The 20,512-nt window shown below is 49.1% G+C and overlaps 1 protein-coding gene and 1 long non-coding RNA gene across 3 annotated transcripts in view; both read left to right on the top strand.

Moving 5' to 3' along the window:
- The window catches only part of LOC127921187 (CCR4-NOT transcription complex subunit 2-like), a 43,831-nt gene that overhangs the window by 13,658 nt on the left and 9,661 nt on the right, over positions 1 to 20,512 (top strand). The window contains exons 6-9 of the mRNA XM_052504968.1: positions 6,109 to 6,170; positions 6,268 to 6,317; positions 7,100 to 7,200; positions 8,033 to 8,177. Coding sequence (XP_052360928.1) covers positions 6,109 to 6,170; positions 6,268 to 6,317; positions 7,100 to 7,200; positions 8,033 to 8,177 — 358 coding nt within the window. The remainder of the gene's footprint in view (positions 1 to 6,108; positions 6,171 to 6,267; positions 6,318 to 7,099; positions 7,201 to 8,032; positions 8,178 to 20,512) is intronic.
- Positions 8,388 to 18,574, top strand: LOC127921184 (uncharacterized). 2 transcript variants are annotated; one of them, XR_008108308.1, is made up of 3 exons: positions 8,388 to 8,721; positions 9,593 to 9,726; positions 18,363 to 18,574. It is a non-coding gene; the product is annotated as an uncharacterized LOC127921184 (long non-coding RNA). The 2 variants fall into 2 exon arrangements; XR_008108309.1 differs by lacking the exon at positions 18,363 to 18,574 and adding an exon at positions 18,159 to 18,356.

Raw genomic sequence — 20,512 nt, 5'->3', positions numbered from 1 at the left:
GTGCTGTGAGGAGTAGCTGCTGTCTGATGTGCATTGAGGAGTAGCTGCTGTCTGATGTGCAGTCAGGAGTAGCTGCTGTCTGATGTGCTGTGTAGCTGCTGTCCGTCTGTCTGTGGTGTAGCTGTTGTCTGTCTGATGTGCTGTGAGGAGTAGCTGCTGTCTGTCTGATGTGCTGTGTGGTGTAGCTGCTGTCCGTCTGTCTGTGGTGTATCTGTTGTCTGTCTGATGTGCTGTGTGATGTAGCTGCTGTCTCATGTGCTGTGTGGTGTAGCTGTTGTCTGTCTGGTGTGCTGTGAGGAGTAGCTGCTGTCTGTCTGATGTGCTGTGTGGTGTAGCTGCTGTCCGTCTGTCTGTGGTGTATCTGTTGTCTGTCTGATGTGCTGTGTGATGTAGCTGCTGTCTCATGTGCTGTGTGGTTTAGCTGTTGTCTGTCTGGTGTGCTGTGAGGAGTAGCTGCTGTCTGTCTGATGTGCTGTGTCGAGTAGCTACTGTCTGTCTGATGTGCTGTGTGGTGTAGCTAGCTACTGTCTGTCTGATGTGCTGTGTGGTGTAGCTGCTGTCCGTCTGTCTGTGGTGTAGCTGTTGTCTGTCTGGTGTGCTGTGAGGAGTAGCTACTGTCTGTCTGATGTGCTGTGTGGTGTAGCTAGCTACTGTCTGTCTGATGTGATGTGTGGTGTAGCTGCTGTCTTATGTGCTGTGTGGTGTAGCTGCTGTCTGTCTAATGTGATGTGAGGAGTAGCTGCTGTGTCTGTCTGCTGTGATGAGCAGCAACAGCTGTCTGTCTGATGTGCTGTCTGGTGTAGCTGCTGTCTGTCTGATGTGCTGTGTGGTGTAGCTGCTGTCTGCCTGATGTGGTGTAGCTCCTGTCTGTCTGATGTGATGAGCAGAAGCAGCTGTTGTCTAATGTGATGTGAGGAGTAGCTGCTGTCTGTCTAATGTGATGTGAGGAGTAGCTGCTGTCTGTCTAATGTGATGTGAGGAGTAGTTGCTGTCTGTCTAATGTGATGTGAGGAGTAGCTGCTGTGTCTGTCTGCTGTGATGAGCAGCAGCAGCTGTCTGTCTGATGTGCTGTCTGGTGTAGCTGCTGTCTGTCTGATGTGCTGTGTGGTGTAGCTGCTGTCTGTCTGATGTGCTGTGTGGTGTAGCTGCTGTCTGTCTGATGTGCTGTGGTGTAGCTGCTGTCTGTCTGATGTGATGTGAGGAGTAGCTGCTGTCTGATGTGCTGTGTGGTGTAGCTGCTGTCTGTCTGATGTGATGTGTGGTGTAGCTGCTGTCTTATGTGCTGTGTGGTGTAGCTGCTGTCTGTCTAATGTGATGTGAGGAGTAGCTGCTGTCTGTCTGCTGTGATGAGCAGCAACAGCTGCTGTCTGTCTGATGTGCTGTCTGGTGTAGCTGCTGTCTGTCTGATGTGCTGTGTGGTGTAGCTGCTGTCTGTCTGATGTGCTGTGTGGTGTAGCTGCTGTCTGTCTGATGTGCTGTGTAGTGTAGCTGCTGTCTGTCTGATGTGATGTGAGGAGTAGCTGCTGTCTGATGTGCTGTGTGGTGTAGCTGCTGTCTGTCTGATGTGCTGTGTGGTGTAGCTGCTGTCTGTCTGATGTGATGTGAGGAGTAGCTGCTGTCTGTCTAATGTGATGTGAGGAGTAGCTGCTGTCTGATGTGCTGTGTGGTGTAGCTGCTGTCTGTCTGATGTGCTGTGTGGTGTAGCTGCTGTCTCTGATGTGCTGTGTGGTGTAGCTGCTGTCTGTCTGATGTGCTGTGTAGCTGCTGTCTGTCTGATGTGATGTGAGGAGTAGCTGTTGTCTGTTAGTCTGATGTGCTGTGAGGAGTAGCTGCTGTCTGTCTGTAATGTGCTGTGAGGAGTAGCTGCTGTCTGTCTAATGTGATGTGAGGAGTAGCTGCTGTGTCTGTCTGCTGTGATGAGCAGCAGCAACTGTCTGTCTGATGTGCTGTGTGGTGTAGCTGCTGTCTGTCTGATGTGCTGTGTGGTGTAGCTGCTGTCTGTCTGTGCTGTGTGGTGTAGCTGATGTCTGTCTGATGTGATGTGAGGAGTAGCTGCTGTCTGTCTGCTGTGATGTGAGGAGTAGCTGCTGTCTGTCTAATGTGATGTGAGGAGTAGCTGCTGTCTGTCTGTCTCATGTGCTGTGAGGAGTAGCTACTGTCTGTCTAATGTGATGTGAGGAGTAGCTGCTGTCTGTCTGTCTCATGTGCTGTGAGGAGTAGCTGCTGTCTGTCTGATGTGTGGTGTAGCTGCTGTCTGTCTGATGTGCTGTGTGGTGTAGCTGCTGTCTGTCTGATGTGCTGTGTAGTGTAGCTGCTGTCTGTCTGATGTGATGTGAGGAGTAGCTGTTGTCTGTTAGTCTGATGTGCTGTGAGGAGTAGCTGCTGTCTGTCTGTCTAATGTGCTGTGAGGAGTAGCTGCTGTCTGTCTAATGTGATGTGAGGAGTAGCTGCTGTCTGTCTGATGTGCTGTGAGCAGGTGTAGCTGTCTGTCTGATGTGCTGTGTGGTGTAGCTGCTGTCTGTCTGATGTGCTGTGTGGTGTAGCTGCTATCTGTCTGATGCTGTGTGGTGTAGCTGTGTCTGTCTGATGTGATGTGAGGAGTAGCTGCTGTCTGTCTGATGTGCTGTGAGGAGTAGCTGCTGTCTGTCTAATGTGATGTGAGGAGTAGCTGCTGTCTGTCTGTCTCATGTGCTGTGAGGAGTAGCTACTGTCTGTCTAATGTGATGTGAGGAGTAGCTGCTGTCTGTCTGTCTCATGTGCTGTGAGGAGTAGCTGCTGTCTGTCTGATGTGCTGTGTGGTGTAGCTGCTGTCTGTCTGATGTGCTGTGTGGTGTAGCTGCTGTCTGTCTGTGCTGTGTGGTGTAGCTGCTGTCTGTCTGATGTGATGTGAGGAGTAGCTGCTGTCTGTCTGATGTGCTGTGAGGAGTAGCTGCTGTCTGTCTGTCTAATGTGATGTGAGGAGTAGCTGCTGTCTGTGATGTGGGTGTAGCTGCTGTCTGTCTGATGTGCTGTGTGGTGTAGCTGCTGTCTGTCTGATGTGCTGTGTGGTGTAGCTGCTGTCTGTCTGATGTGATGTGAGGAGTAGCTGTTGTCTGTCTGTCTGATGTGCTGTGAGGAGTAGCTGCTGTCTGCTGTCTCTCTGCTGTGATGTGAGGAGTAGCTGCTGTCTGTCTAATGTGATGTGAGGAGTAGCTAATGTCTGTCTAATGTGCTGTGAGGAGTAGCTGCTGTCTGTCTGTCTAATGCGATGTGAGGAGTAGCTGCTGTCTGTCTAATGTGATGTGAGGAGTAGCTGCTGTCTGTCTCTCTAATGTGATGTGAGGAGTAGCTGCTGTCTGTCTAATGTGATGTGAGGAGTAGCTGCTGTCTGTCTGTCTGCTGTGATGAGCAGCAGCAACTGTCTGTCTGATGTGCTGTGTGAAGTAGCTGGGTTGTCTGTCTAATGTGATGTGAGGAGTAGCTGCTGTCTGTCTAATGTGATGTGGTTCAGCTGACAGAGGAGGTGTGTGTCTCTTGTGTACACAGTAACAATACAATGTGGTCCAGCTGTCTGTCTGCCTGTGTAGGGTAACTGCTGTCTCTCTGTCTGTGCTGTGTAGGGTAACTGCTGTCTCTCTGTCTGTGCTGTGTAGGGTAACTGCTGTCTCTCTGTCTGTGCTGTGCAGTGTAACTGCTGTGTAGGGTAACTACTGTCTCTCTGTCTGTGCTGTGCAGTGTAACTGCTGTGTAGGGTAACTACTGTCTCTCTGTCTGTGCTGTGTAGGGTAACGGCTGTCTGTCTGTGGGTAGTGATGTGACTAGTTTCATTATCTACATAGCTGGAGGGTTAGTGGAGTTGCATCTCCTGTATTTGGTGACGACGCCCCTCAGACCAAAAGCTTCTGTTAAGCATTTCTCATGCATCATATGTCAGCTGTGTACTGTGTGTGCACTGTGGTGTGCGCACTGTGTGTGCACTGTGTGTGTACAGTGTAAAGATAACTGCTAAGCCACTGAAGGCTGTCTGATCATTGCCTGTGTGTTGTCTCAGGGAGCCACACCCCTAACACCCGCCCACTCTGGATCACCTGCGCTATTGATTGGTCAGAGGTGAGCCAGCAGCATACCACCCTGCATACCACTGCTGGCTTGATTCTGAAGCTAAGCAGGGTTGGTCCTGGTCGGCCCCTGGGTGGGAGACCAGATGCTGCTGGAAGTGGTGTTGGAGGGCCAGTAGGAGGCACTCTATCCTCTTGTGTAAAAAAATATATCCCAAATATATCCCAATGCTACAGGTGCGAGGAGTGGCTCTTTTACACACCTGTACACCTCTCTTGGCATCTCCCTCCTCCAGTCATAAGAAGATGAGCAGCCTTCAGTAACCAGTCATCCTGCTACATGTTGTCTCATCCTGACAGCCTGAGAGCAGTAGCAGGCAGCTGACAGCCTGAGAGCAGTAGCAGGCAGCTGACGGCCTGAGAGCAGTAGCAGGCAGCTGACGGCCTGAGAGCAGTAGCAGGCAGCTGACGGCCTGAGAGCAGTAGCAGGCAGCTGACAGCCTGAGAGCAGTAGCAGGCAGCTGACAGCCTGAGAGCAGTAGCAGGCAGCTGACAGCCTGAGAGCAGTAGCAGGCAGCTGACAGCCTGAGAGCAGTAGCAGGCAGCTGACAGCCTGAGAGCAGTAGCAGGCAGCCTGAGAGCAGTAGCAGGCAGCCTGAGAGCAGTAGCAGGCAGCCTGAGAGCAGTAGCAGGCAGCCTGAGAGCAGTAGCAGGCAGCCTGAGAGCAGTAGCAGGCAGCCTGAGAGCAGTAGCTGACAGCCTGAGAGCAGTAGCTGACAGCCTGAGAGCAGTAGCAGGCAGCTGACAGCCTGAGAGCAGTAGCAGGCAGCTGACAGCCTGAGAGCAGTAGCAGGCAGCCTGAGAGCAGTAGCAGGCAGCCTGAGAGCAGTAGCAGGCAGCCTGAGAGCAGTAGCAGGCAGCCTGAGAGCAGTAGCAGACAGCCTGAGAGCAGTAGCAGGCAGCCTGAGAGCAGTAGCAGGCAGCCTGAGAGCAGTAGCAGGCAGCCTGAGAGCAGTAGCAGGCAGCCTGAGAGCAGTAAGCTGGCAGCCTGAGAGCAGTAGCAGGCAGCCTGAGAGCAGTAGCAGGCAGCCTGAGAGCAGTAGCAGGCAGCCTGAGAGCAGTAGCAGGCAGCCTGAGAGCAGTAGCAGGCAGCCTGAGAGCAGTAGCAGGCAGCCTGAGAGCAGTAGCAGGCAGCCGGCAGCCTGAGAGCAGTAGCTGACAGCCTGAGAGCAGTAGCTGACAGCCTGAGAGCAGTAGCTGACAGCTGACAGCCTGAGAGCAGTAGCAGGCAGCCTGAGAGCAGTAGCTGACAGCCTGAGAGCAGTAGCTGACAGCCTGAGAGCAGTAGCAGGCAGCTGACAGCCTGAGAGCAGTAGCAGGCAGCCTGAGAGCAGTAGCAGGCAGCCTGAGAGCAGTAGCAGGCAGCCTGAGAGCAGTAGCAGGCAGCCTGAGAGCAGTAGCAGGCAGCCTGAGAGCAGTAGCAGGCAGCCTGAGAGCAGTAAGCAGGCAGCCTGAGAGCAGTAAGCAGGCAGCCTGAGAGCAGTAAGCAGGCAGCCTGAGAGCAGTAAGCAGGCAGCCTGAGAGCAGTAAGCAGGCAGCCTGAGAGCAGTAGCAGGCAGCCTGAGAGCAGTAGCAGGCAGCCTGAGAGCAGTAGCAGGCAGCCTGAGAGCAGTAAGCAGGCAGCCTGAGAGCAGTAGCAGGCAGCCTGAGAGCAGTAGCAGGCAGCCTGAGAGCAGTAAGCAGGCAGCCTGAGAGCAGTAAGCAGGCAGCCTGAGAGCAGTAGCAGGCAGCCTGAGAGCAGTAGCAGGCAGCCTGAGAGCAGTAGCAGGCAGCTGGCAGCCTGAGAGCAGTAGCAGGCAGCTGACAGCCTGAGAGCAGTAGCAGGCAGCTGATCTCTGCTGTAGTCTCCTGAAAAACACACACTCACTGGACAATAGGCTGCTATTATGTCCAATTCTTTTTCTTTTTTTTAAAAATCGAAATACGAAAAGAAGGACACGCCATTGTACCCTGTTAACATGGCAACAAAATTATCTGTCAGTAACAGCATGACCACTTTCTCGTCCTTCAGAAACCTGTACCCCAAGTTTGCATCTCCCTGGGCGTCAGCACCGTGTCGACCCCAGGACATTGGTACGTATCCTACCCAGCCAGAGTGCTCTGGAGGTGGGATAGATTCTGCCAGTTTCCCCGTCTGCTTCTCTCTAACCACTTCTCTCTTCCCTTCCAGACTTCCATGTTCCATCTGAGTATTTAACCAACATTCACATAAGGGACAAGGTATGTACCTCAGAAACAGAATAAACCCAGGGTTGGGTTGCTGTTGGCCAACATGGCCACAACACACCACCATTTACCCTTACAGCCTCTTTGATTCAGACCTTCTAAGTGGTTCATTAATGATGGTTAAAGTACCTTTTCTCACCAGCTCAATGTAACGGTGTTGTTTTGGCCCTCGTGTTATTGGCCCCTCTGTTTGGGGGCACTAGCAACACTTGTTGTAACTGCTCTGTCCACTGTGAGAGTTGAATCATCTTTATCTAGCATGGTTGAGATAAGAATGGTACGGTTGGCTTCTGTTGATGGTGCCAGGTAGCTGCCTAGATCAATAACCTGTTGCCACCTCCCTCTTCCCCCTCTCTTCCCTCTTCCCCCTCTCCCTCTTCCCCCTCTTCCCCCTCCTCTTCCCCCTCTCCCTCTTCCCCCTCTTCTCCCTCTTCCCCCTCTCCCTCTTCCTCTTCCCCTCTCTCCCTCTTCCCCCTCTCCCCTCTTCCCTCTCTCCCTCTTCCCCCTCTCTCCCCCCCTCTTCCCCCTCTCTCTCCCTCTTCCCCCCTCTCTCCCTCTTCCCCCTCCTCTCCCTCTTCCCCCTCCCTCCCTCCCTCTTCCCCCTCTCTCCCTCTTCCCCCTCTCTCCCTCTTCCCCCTCTCTCCCTCTTCCCCCTCTCTCCCTCTTCCCCCTCTCTCTCTCTTCCCCCTCTCTCTCTCTTCCCCCCCTCTCTTTTCCCCCCCTCTCTCTCTTTTCCTCCCCTCTCTCTCTCTTTTCCTCCCCTCTCCTCCTTCCAGCTTGCTGCAATCAAACTGTCTCGGTATGGGGAGGACCTGCTGTTCTATCTTTACTACATGAACGGAGGAGACCTCCTCCAGCTGCTGGCAGCAGTAGAGCTGTAGGTATACAGACACAACACACTGTGTGAAGGATGCTCCTCAGCTGGGCTAGCTAGTGTCTGCTATGGTAACAGGCTTGGTGAGGTGTTTGTTTTACTCACCTTTTCTTGTGAACGAGCGCCCTCCTCTGGGTTGTAGTGGTACTGACGTGGAACATGAAGCAGAACATACCTCTATGTAGCCAGGGCCCTTCTGCCACCTCTATGTAGTCTGCCACCTCTATGTAGTCTGGCCCCTTCTGCCACCTCTATGTAGTCTGGCCCCTTCTGCCACCTCTATGTAGTCTGCCCCCTACTGCCACCTCTATGTAATATATAATAATAATAATATATGCCATTTAGCAGACGCTTTTATCCAAAGCGACTTACAGTCATGTGTGCATACATTCTACGTATGGGTGGTCCCGGGGATCGAACCCACTACCCTGGCGTTACAAGCGCCATGCTCTACCAACTGAGCTACAGAAGTAGTCTGCCCCCTACTGCCACCTCTATGTAGTCTGGCCCCTTCTGCCACCTCTATGTAGTCTGCCCCCTACTGCCACCTCTATGTAGTCTGCCCCCTACTGCCACCTCTATGTAGTCTGGCCCCTTCTGCCACCTCTATGTAGTCTGCCCCCTTCTGCCACCTCTATGTAGTCTGGCCCCTTCTGCCGCCTCTATATAGTCTGCTACCTCTAAGTGGTCTGCCCCCTTCTGCCACCTCTATCTAGCCAGGGCCCCCTTCTGCCACCTCTACTTAATGTAGTTTGTTTTTCAAGTCTTATAATCAATTGTTTCTACCGTATACAATGCTCTGCCCTAACATTTGACCCGTGACCTGTGACCTCAGCTTCAACCGGGACTGGCGGTACCACAAGGAGGAGCGTGTGTGGATCACGCGGGCGCCGGGCATGGAGCCCACTCTGAAGACCAACGCCTATGAGAGAGGCACCTACTACTTCTTTGATTGTCTTAACTGGAGGAAAGTAGCCAAGGTAAAGGACAGAGGCATGATGACTGTTACCGTAGTTACAGTGCATTCAGGAAGTATTCAGACCCCAAGGTGAAGGACAGAGGCTTGAGGACTGTTACCTTAGTTACAGTGCATTCACAAAGTATTCAGACCCCAAGGTGAAGGACAGAGGCTTGAGGACTGTTACTGTAGTTACTGTGCATTCACAAAGTATTCAGACCCCAAGGTGAAGGACAGAGGCTTGAGGACTGTTACCGTAGTTACAGTGCATTCACAAAGTATTCAGACCCCAAGGTGAAGGACAGAGGCTTGAGGACTGTTACCGTAGTTACAGTGCATTCAGGAAGTATTCAGACCCCAAGGTGAAGGACAGAGGCTTGAGGACTGTTACCGTAGTTACAGTGCATTCACAAAGTATTCAGACCCCAAGGTGAAGGACAGAGGCTTGAGGACTGTTACCGTAGTTACAGTGCATTCAGGAAGTATTCAGACCCCAAGGTGAAGAACAGAGGCTTGAGGACTGTTACCGTAATTACAGTGCATTCAGGAAGTATTCAGACCCCAAGGTGAAGGACAGAGGCTTGAGGACTGTTACCGTAGTTACAGTGCATTCAGGAAGTATTCAGACCCCAAGGTGAAGGACAGAGGCTTGAGGACTGTTACCGTAGTTACAGTGCATTCAGGAAGTATTCAGACCCCAAGGTGAAGGACAGAGGCTTGAGGACTGTTACCGTAGTTACAGTGCATTCAGTATTCAGACCCCAAGGTGAAGGACAGAGGCTTGAGGACTGTTACAGTGCATTCACAAAGTATTCAGACCCCAAGGTGAAGGACAGAGGCTTGAGGACTGTTACCGTAGTTACAGTGCATTCAGGAAGTATTCAGACCCCAAGGTAAAGGACAGAGGCTTGAGGACTGTTACCGTAGTTACAGTGCATTCAGGAAGTATTCAGACCCCAAGGTGAAGGACAGAGGCTTGAGGACTGTTACCGTAGTTACAGTGCATTCAGGAAGTATTCAGACCCCAAGGTAAAGGACAGAGGCTTGAGGACTGTTACCGTAGTTACAGTGTATTCACAAAGTATTCAGACCCCAAGGTGAAGGACAGAGGCTTGAGGACTGTTACCGTAGTTACAGTGTATTCAGGAAGTATTCAGACCCCAAGGTAAAGGACAGAGGCTTGAGGACTGTTACCGTAGTTACAGTGCATTCAGGAAGTATTCAGACCCCAAGGTGAAGGACAGAGGCTTGAGGACTGTTACCGTAGTTACAGTGCATTCAGGAAGTATTCAGACCCCAAGGTGAAGGACAGAGGCTTGAGGACTGTTACCGTAGTTACAGTGCATTCAGGAAGTATTCAGACCCCAAGGTGAAGGACAGAGGCTTGAGGACTGTTACCGTAGTTACAGTGCATTCAGGAAGTATTCAGACCCCAAGGTGAAGGACAGAGGCTTGAGGACTGTTACCGTAGTTAGTGTATTCAGGAAGTATTCAGACCCCAAGGTAAAGGACAGAGGCTTGAGGACTGTTACCGTAGTTACAGTGCATTCAGGAAGTATTTAGACCCCAAGGTAAAGGACAGAGGCTTGAGGACTGTTACCGTAGTTACAGTGCATTCAGGAAGTATTCAGACCCCAAGGTGAAGGACAGAGGCTTGAGGACTGTTACCGTAGTTACAGTGTATTCACAAAGTATTCAGACCCCAAGGTGAAGGACAGAGGCTTGAGGACTGTTACCGTAGTTACAGTGCATTCAGGAAGTATTCAGACCCCAAGGTAAAGGACAGAGGCTTGAGGACTGTTACCGTAGTTACAGTGCATTCAGGAAGTATTCAGACCCCAAGGTGAAGGACAGAGGCTTGAGGACTGTTACAGTGCATTCACAAAGTATTCAGACCCCAAGGTGAAGGACAGAGGCTTGAGGACTGTTACCGTAGTTACAGTGCATTCAGGAAGTATTCAGACCCCAAGGTAAAGGACAGAGGCTTGAGGACTGTTACCGTAGTTACAGTGCATTCAGGAAGTATTCAGACCCCAAGGTAAAGGACAGAGGCTTGAGGACTGTTACCGTAGTTACAGTGCATTCAGGAAGTATTCAGACCCCAAGGTAAAGGACAGAGGCTTGAGGACTGTTACCGTAGTTACAGTGCATTCAGGAAGTATTCAGACCCCAAGGTAAAGGACAGAGGCTTGAGGACTGTTACCGTAGTTACAGTGCATTCAGGAAGTATTCAGACCCCAAGGTGAAGGACAGAGGCTTGAGGACTGTTACAGTTACAGTGCATTCACAAAGTATTCAGACCCCAAGGTAAAGGACAGAGGCTTGAGGACTGTTACCGTAGTTACAGTGCATTCAAGAAGTATTCAGACCCCAAGGTAAAGGACAGAGGCTTGAGGACTGTTACAGTGCATTCACAAAGTATTCAGACCCCAAGGTAAAGGACAGAGGCTTGAGGACTGTTACCGTAGTTACAGTGTATTCACAAAGTATTCAGACCCCAAGGTGAAGGACAGAGGCTTGAGGACTGTTACCGTAGTTACAGTGTATTCAGGGTGAAGGACAGAGGCTTGAGGACTATTACCGTAGTTACAGTGTATTCACTAAGTATTCAGACCCCAAGGTGAAGGACAGAGGCTTGAGGACTGTTACCGTAATTACAGTGCATTCAGGAAGTATTCAGACCCCAAGGTAAAGGACAGAGGCTTGAGGACTGTTACCGTAGTTACAGTGTATTCAGGAAGTATTCAGACCCCAAGGTAAAGGACAGAGGCTTGAGGACTGTTACCGTAGTTACAGTGCATTCAGGAAGTATTCAGACCCCAAGGTGAAGGACAGAGGCTTGAGGACTGTTACCGTAGTTACAGTGTATTCAGGAAGTATTCAGACCCCAAGGTGAAGGACAGAGGCTTGAGGACTGTTACCGTAGTTACAGTGCATTCAGGAAGTATTTAGACCCCAAGGTAAAGGACAGAGGCTTGAGGACTGTTACCGTAGTTACAGTGTATTCACAAAGTATTCAGACCCCAAGGTAAAGGACAGAGGCTTGAGGACTGTTACCGTAGTTACAGTGCATTCAGGAAGTATTCAGACCCCAAGGTGAAGGACAGAGGCTTGAGGACTGTTACCGTAGTTACAGTGCATTCACAAAGTATTCAGACCCCAAGGTGAAGGACAGAGGCTTGAGGACTGTTACCGTAGTTACAGTGCATTCAGGAAGTATTCAGACCCCAAGGTAAAGGACAGAGGCTTGAGGACTGTTACCGTAGTTACAGTGCATTCAGGAAGTATTCAGACCCCAAGGTGAAGGACAGAGGCTTGAGGACTGTTACCGTGCAGTGTATTCAAAGTATTCAGACCCCAAGGTGAAGGACAGAGGCTTGAGGACTGTTACCGTAGTTACAGTGCATTCAGGAAGTATTCAGACCCCAAGGTGAAGGACAGAGGCTTGAGGACTGTTACCGTAGTTACAGTGCATTCAGGAAGTATTCAGACCCCAAGGTAAAGGACAGAGGCTTGAGGACTGTTACCGTAGTTACAGTGTATTCACAAAGTATTCAGACCCCAAGGTGAAGGACAGAGGCTTGAGGACTGTTACCGTAGTTACAGTGTATTCACAAAGTATTCAGACCCCAAGGTGAAGGACAGAGGCTTGAGGACTGTTACCGTAGTTACAGTGTATTCACAAAGTATTCAGACCCCAAGGTGAAGGACAGAGGCTTGAGGACTGTTACCGTAGTTACAGTGTATTCACAAAGTATTCAGACCCCAAGGTGAAGGACAGAGGCTTGAGGACTGTTACCGTAGTTACAGTGTATTCACAAAGTATTCAGACCCCAAGGTGAAGGACAGAGGCTTGAGGACTGTTACCTATGCATTCATAATATATTAGATGCCAAGGTAAGGACAGAGGCTTACTGTTACAGTGTTCACAAAGTGCATTCACAAAGTATTCAGACCCCAAGGTGAAGGACAGAGGCTTGAGGACTGTTACCGTAGTTACAGTGCATTCACAAAGTATTCAGACCCCAAGGTGAAGGACAGAGGCTTGAGGACTGTTACCGTAGTTACAGTGCATTCACAAAGTATTCAGACCCCAAGGTGAAGGACAGAGGCTTGAGGACTGTTACCGTAGTTACAGTGTATTCACAAAGTATTCAGACCCCAAGGTGAAGGACAGAGGCTTGAGGACTGTTACCGTAGTTACAGTGTATTCACAAAGTATTCAGACCCCAAGGTGAAGGACAGAGGCTTGAGGACTGTTACAGTGCATTCACAAAGTATTCAGACCCCAAGGTGAAGGACAGAGGCTTGAGGACTGTTACCGTAGTTACAGTGCATTCAGGAAGTATTCAGACCCCAAGTTAAAGGACAGAGGCTTGAGGACTGTTACCGTAGTTACAGTGCATTCAGGAAGTATTCAGACCCCAAGGTAAGGACAGAGGCTTGAGGACTGTTACCGTAGTTACAGTGTATTCACAAAGTATTCAGACCCCAAGGTGAAGGACAGAGGCTTGAGGACTGTTACCGTAGTTACAGTGTATTCACAAAGTATTCAGACCCCAAGGTGAAGGACAGAGGCTTGAGGACTGTTACAGTATATTCAGACCCCAAGGTGAAGGACAGAGGCTTGAGGACTGTTACCGTAGTTACAGTGTATTCACAAAGTATTCAGACCCCAAGGTGAAGGACAGAGGCTTGAGGACTGTTACCGTAGTTACAGTGTATTCACAAAGTATTCAGACCCCAAGGTGAAGGACAGAGGCTTGAGGACTGTTACCGTAGTTACAGTGCATTCACAAAGTATTCAGACCCCAAGGTGAAGGACAGAGGCTTGAGGACTGTTACAGTGCATTCACAAAGTATTCAGACCCCAAGGTGAAGGACAGAGGCTTGAGGACTGTTACCGTAGTTACAGTGCATTCAGGAAGTATTCAGACCCCAAGGTAAAGGACAGAGGCTTGAGGACTGTTACCGTAGTTACAGTGCATTCAGGAAGTATTCAGACCCCAAGGTAAAGGACAGAGGCTTGAGGACTGTTACCGTAGTTACAGTGTATTCACAAAGTATTCAGACCCCAAGGTGAAGGACAGAGGCTTGAGGACTGTTACCGTAGTTACAGTGCATTCACAAAGTATTCAGACCCCAAGGTGAAGGACAGAGGCTTGAGGACTGTTACCGTAGTTACAGTGCATTCACAAAGTATTCAGACCCCAAGGTAAAGGACAGAGGCTTGAGGACTGTTACAGTGCATTCACAAAGTATTCAGACCCCAAGGTGAAGGACAGAGGCTTGAGGACTGTTACCGTAGTTACAGTGCATTCAGGAAGTATTCAGACCCCAAGGTAAAGGACAGAGGCTTGAGGACTGTTACCGTAGTTACAGTGCATTCAGGAAGTATTCAGACCCCAAGGTAAAGGACAGAGGCTTGAGGACTGTTACCGTAGTTACAGTAATATTCACAAAGTATTCAGACCCCAAGGTGAAGGACAGAGGCTTGAGGACTGTTACCGTAGTTACAGTGTATTCACAAAGTATTCAGACCCCAAGGTGAAGGACAGAGGCTTGAGGACTGTTACCGTAGTTACAGTGTATTCACAAAGTATTCAGACCCCAAGGTGAAGGACAGAGGCTTGAGGACTGTTACAGTGCATTCACAAAGTATTCAGACCCCAAGGTGAAGGACAGAGGCTTGAGGACTGTTACCGTAGTTACAGTGCATTCAGGAAGTATTCAGACCCCAAGGTAAAGGACAGAGGCTTGAGGACTGTTACCGTAGTTACAGTGCATTCAGGAAGTATTCAGACCCCAAGGTGAAGGACAGAGGCTTGAGGACTGTTACCGTAGTTACAGTGTATTCACAAAGTATTCAGACCCCAAGGTGAAGGACAGAGGCTTGAGGACTGTTACCGTAGTTACAGTGCATTCACAAAGTATTCAGACCCCAAGGTGAAGGACAGAGGCTTGAGGACTGTTACCGTAGTTACAGTGCATTCACAAAGTATTCAGACCCCAAGGTGAAGGACAGAGGCTTGGACTGTTACCGTAGTTACAGTGCATTCAGGAAAGTATTCAGACCCCAAGGTGAAGGACAGAGGCTTGAGGACTGTTACCGTAGTTACAGTGCATTCAGGAAGTATTCAGACCCCAAGGTAAAGGACAGAGGCTTGAGGACTGTTACCGTAGTTACAGTGTATTCACAAAGTATTCAGACCCCAAGGTGAAGGACAGAGGCTTGAGGACTGTTACCGTAGTTACAGTGTATTCACAAAGTATTCAGACCCCAAGGTGAAGGACAGAGGCTTGAGGACTGTTACCGTAGTTACAGTGTATTCACAAAGTATTCAGACCCCAAGGTGAAGGACAGAGGCTTGAGGACTGTTACCGTAGTTACAGTGCATTCAGGAAGTATTCAGACCCCAAGGTAAAGGACAGAGGCTTGAGGACTGTTACCGTAGTTACAGTATTCACAAAGTATTCAGACCCCAAGGTGAAGGACAGAGGCTTGAGGACTGTTACCGTAGTTACAGTGCATTCAGGAAGTATTCAGACCCCAAGGTAAAGGACAGAGGCTTGAGGACTGTTACCGTAGTTACAGTGCATTCAGGAAGTATTCAGACCCCAAGGTAAAGGACAGAGGCTTGAGGACTGTTACCGTAGTTACAGTGCATTCACAAAGTATTCAGACCCCAAGGTGAAGGACAGAGGCTTGAGGACTGTTACCGTAGTTACAGTGTATTCACAAAGTATTCAGACCCCAAGGTGAAGGACAGAGGCTTGAGGACTGTTACCGTAGTTACAGTGTATTCACAAAGTATTCAGACCCCAAGGTGAAGGACAGAGGCTTGAGGACTGTTACCGTAGTTAGTGTATTCACAAAGTATTCAGACCCCAAGGTGAAGGACAGAGGCTTGAGGACTGTTACCTATAATATATAATATAATAATATATGCCATTTAGTTACATTCAAAGTACTTACAGTCATGTGTGCATTTATTCACAGTGTATTCACTAAGTATTCAGACCCCAAGGTGAAGGACAGAGGCTTGAGGACTGTTACTGTAGTTACAGTGCATTCACAAAGTATTCAGACCCCAAGGTGAAGGACAGAGGCTTGAGGACTGTTACAGTGCATTCACAAAGTATTCAGACCCCAAGGTGAAGGACAGAGGCTTGAGGACTGTTACCGTAGTTACAGTGTATTCACAAAGTATTCAGACCCCAAGGTGAAGGACAGAGGCTTGAGGACTGTTACCGTAGTTACAGTGTATTCACAAAGTATTCAGACCCCAAGGTGAAGGACAGAGGCTTGAGGACTGTTACAGTGCATTCAGTATTCAGACCCCAAGGTGAAGGACAGAGGGTTGAGGACTGTTACCGTAGTTACAGTGCATTCAGGAAGTATTCAGACCCCAAGGTAAAGGACAGAGGCTTGAGGACTGTTACCGTAGTTACAGTGCATTCAGGAAGTATTCAGACCCCAAGGTAAAGGACAGAGGCTTGAGGACTGTTACCGTAGTTACAGTGTATTCACAAAGTATTCAGACCCCAAGGTGAAGGACAGAGGCTTGAGGACTGTTACCGTAGTTACAGTGTATTCACAAAGTATTCAGACCCCAAGGTGAAGGACAGAGGCTTGAGGACTGTTACCGTAGTTACAGTGTATTCAGACCCCAAGGTGAAGGACAGAGGCTTGAGGACTGTTACAGACAGTGTATTCACAAAGTATTCAGACCCCAAGGTGAAGGACAGAGGCTTGAGGACTGTTACCGTAGTTACAGTGTATTCACAAAGTATTCAGACCCCAAGGTGAAGGACAGAGGCTTGAGGACTGTTACTGTAGTTACTGTGCATTCACAAAGTATTCAGACCCCAAGGTGAAGGACAGAGGCTTGAGGACTGTTACAGTGCATTCACAAAGTATTCAGACCCCAAGGTGAAGGACAGAGGCTTGAGGACTGTTACCGTAGTTACAGTGCATTCAGGAAGTATTCAGACCCCAAGGTAAAGGACAGAGGCTTGAGGACTGTTACCGTAGTTACAGTGCATTCAGGAAGTATTCAGACCCCAAGGTAAAGGACAGAGGCTTGAGGACTGTTACCGTAGTTACAGTGTATTCACAAAGTATTCAGACCCCAAGGTGAAGGACAGAGGCTTGAGGACTGTTACCGTAGTTACAGTGCATTCACAAAGTATTCAGACCCCAAGGTGAAGGACAGAGGCTTGAGGACTGTTACCGTAGTTACAGTGCATTCACAAAGTATTCAGACCCCAAGGTGAAGGACAGAGGCTTGAGGACTGTTACCGTAGTTACAGTGCATTCAGGAAGTATTCAGACCCCAAGGTGAAGGACAGAGGCTTGAGGACTGTTACCGTAGTTACAGTGCATTCAGGAAGTATTCAGACCCCAAGGTAAAGGACAGAGGCTTGAGGACTGTTACCGTAGTTACAGTGTATTCACAAAGTATTCAGACCCCAAGGTGAAGGACAGAGGCTTGAGGACTGTTACCGTAGTTACAGTGCATTCAGGAAGTATTCAGACCCCAAGGTGAAGGACAGAGGCTTGAGGACTGTTACCGTAGTTACAGTGTATTCACAAAGTATTCAGACCCCAAGGTGAAGGACAGAGGCTTGAGGACTGTTACAGTGCATTCACAAAGTATTCAGACCCCAAGGTGAAGGACAGAGGCTTGAGGACTGTTACCGTAGTTACAGTGCATTCAGGAAGTATTCAGACCCCAAGGTAAAGGACAGAGGCTTGAGGACTGTTACCGTAGTTACAGTGCATTCAGGAAGTATTCAGACCCCAAGGTAAAGGACAGAGGCTTGAGGACTGTTACCGTAGTTACAGTGTATTCACAAAGTATTCAGACCCCAAGGTGAAGGACAGAGGCTTGAGGACTGTTACCGTAGTTACAGTGTATTCACAAAGTATTCAGACCCCAAGGTGAAGGACAGAGGCTTGAGGACTGTTACAGTGCATTCACAAAGTATTCAGACCCCAAGGTGAAGGACAGAGGCTTGAGGACTGTTACCGTAGTTACAGTGCATTCAGGAAGTATTCAGACCCCAAGGTAAAGGACAGAGGCTTGAGGACTGTTAACGTAGTTACAGTGTATTCAGACCCCAAGGTGAAGGACAGAGGCTTGAGGACTGTTACCGTAGTTACAGTGTATTCACAAAGTATTCAGACCCCAAGGTGAAGGACAGAGGCTTGAGGACTGTTACCGTAGTTACAGTGTATTCACAAAGTATTCAGACCCCAAGGTGAAGGACAGAGGCTTGAGGACTGTTACCGTAGTTACAGTGTATTCACAAAGTATTCAGACCCCAAGGTGAAGGACAGAGGCTTGAGGACTGTTACTGTAGTTACTGTGCATTCACAAAGTATTCAGACCCCAAGGTGAAGGACAGAGGCTTGAGGACTGTTACTGTAGTTACTGTGCATTCACAAAGTATTCAGACCCCAAGGTGAAGGACAGAGGCTTGAGGACTGTTACAGTGCATTCACAAAGTATTCAGACCCCAAGGTGAAGGACAGAGGCTTGAGGACTGTTACCGTAGTTACAGTGCATTCAGGAAGTATTCAGACCCCAAGGTAAAGGACAGAGGCTTGAGGACTGTTACCGTAGTTACAGTGCATTCAGGAAGTATTCAGACCCCAAGGTGAAGGACAGAGGCTTGAGGACTGTTACCGTAGTTACAGTGTATTCACAAAGTATTCAGACCCCAAGGTAAAGGACAGAGGCTTGAGGACTGTTACCGTAGTTACAGTGCATTCAGGAAGTATTCAGACCCCAAGGTGAAGGACAGAGGCTTGAGGACTGTTACCGTAGTTACAGTGCATTCACAAAGTATTCAGACCCCAAGGTGAAGGACAGAGGCTTGAGGACTGTTACCGTAGTTACAGTGCATTCAGGAAGTATTCAGACCCCAAGGTAAAGGACAGAGGCTTGAGGACTGTTACCGTAGTTACAGTGCATTCAGGAAGTATTCAGACCCCAAGGTAAAGGACAGAGGCTTGAGGACTGTTACCGTAGTTACAGTGTATTCACAAAGTATTCAGACCCCAAGGTAAAGGACAGAGGCTTGAGGACTGTTACCGTAGTTACAGTGCATTCAGGAAGTATTCAGACCCCAAGGTAAAGGACAGAGGCTTGAGGACTGTTACCGTAGTTACAGTGCATTCAGGAAGTATTCAGACCCCAAGGTAAAGGACAGAGGCTTGAGGACTGTTACCGTAGTTACAGTGTATTCACAAAGTATTCAGACCCCAAGGTAAAGGACAGAGGCTTGAGGACTGTTACCGTAGTTACAGTGCATTCACAAAGTATTCAGACCCCAAGGTGAAGGACAGAGGCTTGAGGACTGTTACCGTAGTTACAGTGCATTCACAAAGTATTCAGACCCCAAGGTGAAGGACAGAGGCTTGAGGACTGTTACCGTAGTTACAGTGTATTCACAAAGTATTCAGACCCCAAGGTGAAGGACAGAGGCTTGAGGACTGTTACCGTAGTTACAGTGCATTCACAAAGTATTCAGACCCCAAGGTGAAGGACAGAGGCTTGAGGACTGTTACCGTAGTTACAGTGCATTCACAAAGTATTCAGACCCCAAGGTAAAGGACAGAGGCTTGAGGACTGTTACCGTAGTTACAGTGCATTCACAAAGTATTCAGACCCCAAGGTGAAGGACAGAGGCTTGAGGACTGTTACCGTAGTTACAGTGTATTCACAAAGTATTCAGACCCCAAGGTGAAGGACAGAGGCTTGAGGACTGTTACTGTAGTTACAGTGCATTCACAAAGTATTCAGACCCCAAGGTGAAGGACAGAGGCTTGAGGACTGTTACCGTGCATTCACAAAGTGCATTCAGAGGACTGTTACCGTAGTTACAATTCAGGAAGTATTCAGACCCCAAGGTAAAGGACAGAGGCTTGAGGACTGTTACCGTAGTTACAGTGCATTCAGGAAGTATTCAGACCCCAAGGTAAAGGACAGAGGCTTGAGGACTGTTACCGTAGTTACAGTGCATTCACAAAGTATTCAGACCCCAAGGTGAAGGACAGAGGCTTGAGGACTGTTACCGTAGTTACAGTGCATTCAGGAAGTATTCAGACCCCAAGGTAAAGGACAGAGGCTTGAGGACTGTTACCGTAGTTACAGTGCATTCAGGAAGTATTCAGACCCCAAGGTGAAGGACAGAGGCTTGAGGACTGTTACCGTAGTTACAGTGTATTCACAAAGTATTCAGACCCCAAGGTGAAGGACAGAGGCTTGAGGACTGTTACCGTAGTTACAGTGTATTCACAAAGTATTCAGACCCCAAGGTGAAGGACAGAGGCTTGAGGACTGTTACCGTAGTTACAGTGCATTCACAAAGTATTCAGACCCCAAGGTGAAGGACAGAGGCTTGAGGACTGTTACCGTAGTTACAGTGCATTCAGGAAGTATTCAGACCCCAAGGTAAAGGACAGAGGCTTGAGGACTGTTACCGTAGTTACAGTGCATTCAGGAAGTATTCAGACCCCAAGGTAAAGGACAGAGGCTTGAGGACTGTTACCGTAGTTACAGTGCATTCACAAAGTATTCAGACCCCAAGGTGAAGGACAGAGGCTTGAGGACTGTTACCGTAGTTACAGTGCATTCACAAAGTATTCAGACCCCAAGGTGAAGGACAGAGGCTTGAGGACTGTTACCGTAGTTACAGTGCATTCAGGAAGTATTCAGACCCCAAGGTGAAGGACAGAGGCTTGAGGACTGTTACCGTAGTTACAGTGCATTCAGGAAGTATTCAGACCCCAAGGTGAAGGACAGAGGCTTGAGGACTGTTACCGTAGTTACAGTGTATTCACAAAGTATTCAGACCCCAAGGTGAAGGACAGAGGCTTGAGGACTGTTACCGTAGTTACAGTGTATTCACAAAGTATTCAGACCCCAAGGTGAAGGACAGAGGCTTGAGGACTGTTACCGTAGTTACAGTGTATTCACAAAGTATTCAGACCCCAAGGTGAAGGACAGAGGCTTGAGGACTGTTACCGTAGTTACAGTGCATTCACAAAGTATTCAGACCCCAAGGTGAAGGACAGAGGCTTGAGGACTGTTACTGTTCAGGAAGTATTCAGACCCCAAGTAAAGGACAGAGGCTTGACAGTGTTACATTTCAGGAAGTATTCAGACCCCAAGGTAAAGGACAGAGGCTTGAGGACTGTTACCGTAGTTACAGTGTATTCACAAAGTATTCAGACCCCAAGGTGAAGGACAGAGGCTTGAGGACTGTTACCGTAATTACAGTGCATTCAGGAAGTATTCAGACCCCAAGGTGAAGGACAGAGGCTTGAGGACTGTTACCGTAGTTACA

The sequence above is a fragment of the Oncorhynchus keta genome, unplaced genomic scaffold (genome assembly GCF_023373465.1).
Source record: "Oncorhynchus keta strain PuntledgeMale-10-30-2019 unplaced genomic scaffold, Oket_V2 Un_contig_21605_pilon_pilon, whole genome shotgun sequence".
NCBI classification, from domain to species: domain Eukaryota; kingdom Metazoa; phylum Chordata; class Actinopteri; order Salmoniformes; family Salmonidae; genus Oncorhynchus; species Oncorhynchus keta.
Note: the sequence above shows the minus strand (reverse complement) of the source record. Positions and strands in the feature narration are given on the sequence as shown.